A 7,501-nucleotide genomic window follows, 5' to 3' on the forward strand; every position below is an offset into this window, starting at 1 on the left:
GATAGTGTTTGAAATTAGGATCCGGATAATATTTCCACCATATGCCTAAGATTGTTGGTATAAATTGCGTTTCCTATCATTCCCCAACCTCTTGGCCCTTCACATCGAGAAAGTTCTGGTCAAAATGCATTCCATAGAGGACTTCCATTCAGAGCAGCACCTAAAGGTGCCAATGCACCTCCATTACATACATCACCCCTAAATTGAATGCTACAGACTTTATTACGACGCAACGTTGTTGCAGTTGAATTACGATATATCAAGCTCCTGAACCAATTATAGTACACTTTACTGGGAGGCACACTGGACACCAGGGCCGGCACCTTCCTCGCCGTCCTCCATGTCCTCGTCGTAGCTGCTCTGTCTGGCACCCTGTCTGTGCTTGGACGGATCAACCTCAGCCAACATACACTCCTCGACAATAGCTGCCTTTGGAATAGAAGCCTCCTTTCTGGCAGGCAAGACCTGTTCCAACAACTTCAACTTGTCTTCTGGGATGGAGTGGGGCTTAGGGAAGGTGACGGTGAACTTGATGAACAAGTTACCGCGGCCACCGTGTCTTCTGATTGGCATACCCTGGTTTTCAATAACCTTGACGGAGTCTGGGGCAATGAACTCACCTGGGACGATCTCAACCTTCAAGTACTCACCAGAGACGTGCTTGACGGCGAAAGAGCCACCGGCAAGGGCGGTCAAGACATCAAGCTCGGCCTCGTAGTACAAGTCGTCACCCTTTCTGGTGAACTTGTCGTGTGGCTTCTGGTCAACAACAAAGACAACGTCACCTGGGACGATGTTTGGACCCTGGTCACCCTCGCCTCTGAAGACAACCTTTTCACCCTCCTTCATACCAGCATCGATGTGGACCTCCAAGATCTTTCTCTCGTTGGCCGTCTTCTTACCATGGCAGGTCTTGCATCTGTCCTTGGCGTCCATGATGTCACCGGTCCCGTTACACTTGTCACACTGGACCTGCATTCTCTGGATCATCGGACCCATCTGTCTGTTGATGATTCTGATACCCTGACCGTGGCAGGTGGTACACTCCTTAACGTTCTTACCCCCCTTACCCCCACATGGCTTACACAACACGGTCTTGTTCAACGCCAACTTGGCGGTTTTGCCCTTGAACAACTCTTCCAAGGTGCATGAGAGCGAGTGTTGGATGTCTCTGCCTCTCTGTGGACCGGATGGTCTGCTTTGGCCGCCAAAGCCGCCCATACCGCCGAAAAACTGGGAGAAGATGTCGTCGCCACCCATACCGCCCATACCGCCCGGACCGGCACCGGTAAGACCCTCCTCACCGTACTGGTCGTAAACATCTCTCTTTTGCGCGTCTGACAAGATTTCATAGGCAGAAGAGAGCTCCTTGAACTTCTCGGCAGCCTCCTCGCTGGGGTTCTTATCTGGATGGTACCTCAAAGCACCCTTTCTGTAGGCCTTTTTCAATTCATTTTCGGAGGCGGATGGTGAAACACCCAAAAGATCGTACAACTTAGTATCCTTAACCATTATATTGTGTGTGATGGGGAAGATTGAAGAAGAAGATAAGTATCGATTCACAGGTATTTGTAAGCGATTCACGATTTTCCAGCGGGCGTCTATTTTTTTTTCTTTTTCGAGGTTTTTTTTTTTTTGCCAGAAGTTTCCAGAGTCACGTGCATGCGGCGTCAGCGAAGATAGAGAACGAGGGAATTAACCAGTGGTTTGAGAGCCATGAAGAGTTAAATGTTATACGAGATGAATCAGCGAGTAGGGTTTACTTTATTACGAAAGATCGCATCTACTGTTCGGTCGTAGGGTGTTTGGGACGGGTTGAGGTGTACACCTTTATGTCATCGCGCATTTGATCGGGGGCTCAACTTGGGAGGCAAGAGCGGGTGGCGATATAACAAGGTGAAATTAAAATCCGTTAATCATATGAGATTTCAAGGACTGGGTTATTGGAGGGGGCAACAATGGACTGCAATTATAAGCAAGCCTCATGGATATGTCAACCCGTGGTTTTCTCAGGAGTTCCAGATAAGATCCGAGAACACGACATCCGGGGTGTGACAGGGTTATGAGTGCAAATAGTTTAACCGATCTAGCTCTTGTAAGGGGGGGTCTGAAACTTACCCGGAACGCGAACGTACCGAAGCTGTCTAAACGGGACCTACACCTTTAGATAACACGTGTTTACCGTTTGCCTCTTGAAAGATACGGACAAGGACATTACCACTCGATTTTTTTTGGTCTACACCATAATTTTGATTTAGGTTACTGTCCAAAATATTTCGTCAGAAAAATCCGGAGACCACAGTGAATCTGAGTGAATTTATATATATTTTTAGTTCCGATTTCCTGAGGGTAATATGGCCACAATGGTGACGATTCTGTAGTTATGGTATGGGGTGCATTGTCCTACAAAGATCCTTTACTTGCCATACGTTACACCTCATCTCAAGTGATTTTTGACGATTTCCAATTGTACAACTCGCTAAAGGTTTCTACACCGCCCAAGTTAAGATATGATACCTTAGGTTTACTAAGAGGTAAATATTGTGTGATGTACATCGGAATCTCACGGAGATCCCTCCAGTTGTAGGCCTTGTGCATGTAATTCCACTTGACCCACCTGTTTAGTCGTTTTTTTTTCTTGGCTATTGAACCAATTCTCCGCTTTAGCCCGTTTGCGATCCCATATTCACGACATTTACCAGTGGCCGGCGTGCAGCCTTCTACAATCTTCACTGCTCTGGTTTGACGCCACTACACAATCACCCAACCATGGAGTTTACCCTTTAATATTCTAGTTAAAAGACAAACTGCCTTCAACCAATGTGCTGAACAATCTCACTCTTGAGCTTCCCACCCTGGAACGTGTGCTTGAACTGTTCTGGCACCGGCACCTCAACAAAGTCTCCGTCGTCTTCCAGCGGAGGCAAGTTGATGTTGAGGGAGGTGGTCTGGCTGGTGAAAACCTCGCAGTCGAGCGAGTCCTTATTCAAATAGATACTCCCGTCGGACGACTGGTCGATGTTGATCATCGGCACGACACCCATGAGCTGCACGCCATACTTGACGTTCTTGATGATGTCAATCCCGGAGACACAGGAGTCGACGACCAACCCGATCTTGCTGCAGTCGTTCACGGTGATCGCGTTGACCTTGCCCTTGATCTGGATGGTGACGTTGGAGCACTTGTTGATGAAGACCGACTGCTGCATTTCACCGTCGATCACCAATTCGTGCTCGTCTTCGAAGTGCTCAATCAACCACTTGGAGCCCTCCAACTCCTTCTTTGGCTGTCTCTTGGGTGTCTTGGCGCTGGAGGCGGAGGATAAGGAGGTTGGCTTCTTTGGAGGCGCCGGGACGGCCTTCTTGGCCGCAGCACGCAACTCCGGGTTTTTGTGTGACATCTGCGACTTGTCCACCTTTTTCAAGCCGGCGGTGATGTCGGCCCCACGGTTGAGGTCGCCAAAGACAGCGCCCATACCGCTTGACTCGGAGGAAGCCTGGAAGACAGAAGCTGGTGGGGGAGGTGGAGGTGGGGGAGGTCCTCCGGCAGATGGAGGTGAAGAAGTCACGGAATCATTCTCGGAAGCCTCCAAAACCTCTTCTAATGTCTTTCCATTGGCGTTCCAGGCAACGCCGGTGCTGTGGTACTCCTTTACGTACGCCTTCAACCCATCAAAGATGCTCAAGAAGCGTTTGACCCACTCCACGTGCTTCGCATCCTTGTCTCTGTACTCCTTGAGCACTCGATTGGACCAAAACTGCGCGCTGTCCTTGTACTCCGGGATGAACGAGACCGGGGTTGGGACGACGACCCACGAGAGGCCAGGAGAGCCCTCGGCGACGGTACTGAGGTGGTTGGCGAAATTGGATCCGCGGTTCCTTTCCTTAAGGTCATCGATAGCCATCAATTCGGAGTTGGTAGGGAGAAGCACCTTGGCGTAGGCGGCATCGGTGTCGGCAGGTTTCTTTGCCCGTGACGCAATCAGAAGGAAGCGTTTTTGGGCCTGGAAGGCGGCAGCGAGAAGCTCCGCCTGCTGGAAGACCAATGGATCGATCTCCAGGGATAAGGCGACGAAGGGTGTGACGTATTCCGCGACAAAGGCGTCGAACGCGACGATCGCAGGCGCAGAGGAAGGGGTGGATACAGAGGTTGGCGTGGCTACCGCTTGGGAAGCTGGCGCTTGCGGCGAAATCGCCATTTCCTGAGGCAATTGACCCGCGTCCTGCTGGATGCCCTTGGTGGCTTCCTCCTGAAAGATGGTGATGTCCTCCAAGCGTGAGGTAGCAACCTCCAAACGTTTAAGGAGAGTGAGCAAGTTGTAGCCCTGGAGCTGGAATTGGTTTTGGTCGCTCATGCTGGTTAATTGATGTAATTGAGGAATGAGAGTTAAGGGATGATGAAGTTGTTGCTTTAGATCATTCAGGAGAGTGTGTCTGCAGGATAGCGGGAGTATCGGACACGTGATGGACCAAGAGTTACGCCGGAGGGAGGATGGCTGTAGATTTGGGAATATCAGGGTTGGCTAAGTGGGCAGTGTAGTTTAGATTATATTAATTTTGAGCGGATCAGTCCGCGGTTTAAAACCAGGGCTTTACCTGTTTCAAGGCACGTAGTTTTGTAGTCTTATAGCCTTGTATATTTTGGGATTTTGGAAGGCCAATCGTGTTACAATTTCATTACTGTAGTTAAACATAACTAGCAATTGGCGAGGGTAACGCATGTAGATCTATTGTATTTCTCCAGCTATTCTGACATTGCTGATTCGTCTCTGCTTGTCTTCCCCGCCCAGCGTATATCCTACACTCCTAGCGTCTTCTGTAATTTTTTACGGTGACAAGGAATTCGCGTCCAGGTAACACATGTCAAAAAGTTCCGTTTTTCTCTTCTAAAGAGGAATATTGCACCTCCTAGACTACTCCCAAACATCTCTGTTTTTCCAGGTTCTTACCCAGGAGTCTCAATTCGATGAAGCTTGTTAGTGGTGATACCCTATAAATTTTTATTCTTTACTGGTGGTTTCCTGGAGGTGTCCAAATTATCAGCTAGTTATTTTTAAATTATTGGTTCTAGTAACCTTATTAAACACCCTAGCCTTTTCTTTCTCCACCTTAATCCTTTTGGCTATCTCCACGCAGGATATTTCCATCCGCGCACGACTCCAAATCACCTTGCTTAAAAAAACACCACCAAGACTCCCCTGTTCTAGTCCTCCCACCAATCACCATTCCCATGACCGAAACACCCCCATTTACGCAGACGGTGTTTCCCCTCCGGGACTTTGACCCGGCGACGTTACCCTCCGAGGAGCCTATCTATCGCGCGTATGCGCCGGGCGTGCCCATCTGCATCGATCTCGGCGCCCACTCGACAAAGATTGGGCTCGCAAACGCGGCCGTACCCAACAACGTGTTCCCCAGCATCGTGTCCCGCTGGCGTGACCGCAAGATCTCGCAAACATTGACGATTGTGGGCAACGACGTATTCCGCGATTCCTCCGTCAAGCTGGCAATGAAAACGCCGTTTGACGGGCCCATGATCGCCAACTGGGACTACATCGAGTACATGCTCGACTACTCGTTCGAGCACCTCGGCGTAAACTCCTCAGGAGGTGTGGACAATCCGGTAGTGATGACAGAGGCCATGGGCGCGCCGCACGTGTTCCGCAAGAACATGTACCAGTTGTTGTTCGAGGCCTACAATGCGCCGACGGTCGCGTTCGGGCTTGATTCGCTCTTTGCGTACCACGCAAACGGGGGGCGCACGGGGCTTGTGGTAGGCGCGGGCCATGAGCTGACCAGCATTATTCCGGTGGTGCAAGGACGCGGGATCCTCACCCAGGCGAAGCGCATCAACTTCGGCGGCCACCAGGCGACAACCTACCTCAGCTCGTTGCTCACGTTGAAGTACCCGTACTTTCCCACAAAGATCACCGCGCAGCAGGCGGAGTATCTCGTGCACGACCATTGCTACGTTTCGCCAAACTTCCACGAGGAGATTAAGACGGCCCTCGACCCGGACGTGCTCCAGACCCTTGACAGGGTTATTGAGGCGCCGTTTGTGGAGATTGCCAAGGTTGTCAAGTCCGAGGAGGAGTTGCAAAAGGAGGCAGAGAAGCGTCGTGAGGGGGGGAGACGGCTCCAGGAACAGGCCCAAAAGTTGCGTTTGGAGAAGCTTGTTCAGAAGGAGAAGGACTATGCGTATTACATCACGGTGCGTGCGAAAATGGAGACTGCAAGCAAGCGCGACGTGCAGAACATGCTCCAGGGCGAGGGGTTTGAAGGAGAAGCGGACTTCAAGAAGTACATGTACAACCTCGAGCGGTCGTTAAAGCGGTCGCGCCAGGGCGACTTGGGCGACGTGGAAGAAGAGACGCCGACATTCCCGTTGGTAGATATCCCGGATGAGCAGTTGTCGGAGGAGGAGATTCGCGAGAAGCGCAAGCAGCGGTTGATGAAGTCGAACTACGACGCACGCGCACGCGCAAAGCTCGAGAAGGAAGAAGAGAAGCGGCTCCGCGACGAGGAGATCCGTAAGGACAAGGAGTGGCGGGAAAGTGACTTGGACGGCTGGGTGGCTGCGCGCCGCGCGCGCTTAGGCGAGTTGATCGCGAAACACCAGGTGCGTGTAAAGATACAGCGCGAAGGCAAGGACCGCAAGTCAAAGGCGTCGCAGCAGCGCATGAAAAATATCGCATCCCTCGCTGACGATGCCGACGCGAACGCGGGAGGTACCAAGCGCAAGCGCGTGACCAACAGCGCCACCATCGACAACGATCCTAACGACACGTTCGGTGCCAACGACGCCGACTGGGCCGTGTACCGTGATATCAACTCTGAGGCCGTTGGTGCGGACAACGAGGAGGTTGAGGAGGAGGAGCGCGAGGAGTTGCTCAAGATTGAGCGTGAGTTGCTCGAGCACGATGTCCAGTTCACCCAGGCCGACACCTTCGAAGCGTCGTTCGATTGGAAGAACTCCACCTTGCACAAGTTTCTCCGCGGGCCGAGCGCGTTTGATATCGAGGATGCACACCACCAGCACCAGGTGCACCTCAATGTGGAGCGCATCCGTGTCCCGGAGATCTACTTCCAGCCGTCCATCGCCGGACTCGACCAGGCGGGGGTGTGTGAGATTTCTGAGGACATTGTGCTTCGGCGCATGCCTTCATGTGGTTTCCTGGGAGATGCGGACGAGATGGTGCGTGATGTGTTTTTATGCGGCGGACCGGTGTTGACCCACGGGTTTGAGACCAGAATGCGGAATGAGTTCACCAGCTTTCTTCCTAGCGGCGCTCTGTTGCGGATCAGGACTGCGAATGATCCGGTTTTGGACGCCTGGAAGGGTATGGCGCAGTGGGCCAACGGTGCGGGCGCGACGTACGTCACGAAGAAGGAGTACGAGGAGATGGGATCGGAATATATTAAGGAGCACAACTTGGGGAACCCATGTCTTATTTAGGTGTTAAAAATAAATAAAAAACCTTAGAACAGTTAAGAGGAGAGT

At 51.7% G+C, this 7,501-nt stretch overlaps 3 protein-coding genes across 3 annotated transcripts; 1 reads left to right on the top strand and 2 right to left on the bottom strand.

Annotated features, from left to right (window-relative positions):
* Nucleotides 1-288: 288 nt before the first annotated feature.
* YDJ1 (type I HSP40 co-chaperone) lies at nucleotides 289-1,512 on the bottom strand (the record flags this gene model as incomplete). Its single annotated transcript, XM_019131457.1, has 1 exon — nucleotides 289-1,512. One exon carries the CDS (start codon nucleotides 1,510-1,512, stop codon nucleotides 289-291), a length of 1,224 nt encoding a protein of 407 aa, XP_018988090.1.
* Nucleotides 1,513-2,458: 946 nt separating this feature from the next.
* SRV2 (adenylate cyclase-binding protein) lies at nucleotides 2,459-4,457 on the bottom strand. The gene has a single exon (XM_019127565.1). The coding sequence runs from the start codon at nucleotides 4,353-4,355 to the stop codon at nucleotides 2,814-2,816; it is 1,542 nt and encodes a 513-aa protein (XP_018988091.1). The 5' UTR covers nucleotides 4,356-4,457; the 3' UTR covers nucleotides 2,459-2,813.
* Nucleotides 4,458-5,098: 641 nt separating this feature from the next.
* On the top strand, nucleotides 5,099-7,489 carry BABINDRAFT_159277 (uncharacterized protein). The gene has a single exon (XM_019127566.1). It carries the CDS (start codon nucleotides 5,231-5,233, stop codon nucleotides 7,454-7,456), a length of 2,226 nt encoding a protein of 741 aa, XP_018988092.1. The 5' UTR covers nucleotides 5,099-5,230; the 3' UTR covers nucleotides 7,457-7,489.
* Nucleotides 7,490-7,501: the final 12 nt, after the last annotated feature.

This window comes from Babjeviella inositovora (genome assembly GCF_001661335.1).
Source record: "Babjeviella inositovora NRRL Y-12698 unplaced genomic scaffold BABINscaffold_1, whole genome shotgun sequence".
Classification (NCBI taxonomy): Eukaryota; Fungi; Ascomycota; class Pichiomycetes; order Serinales; genus Babjeviella; species Babjeviella inositovora.

Coding starts and splice junctions, on each gene's coding strand:
- SRV2 (XM_019127565.1), bottom strand. CDS start 4,355: ATGAGCGACCAAAACCAATTCCAGCTCCAGGGCTACAACTTGCTCACT.
- BABINDRAFT_159277 (XM_019127566.1), top strand. CDS start 5,231: ATGACCGAAACACCCCCATTTACGCAGACGGTGTTTCCCCTCCGGGAC.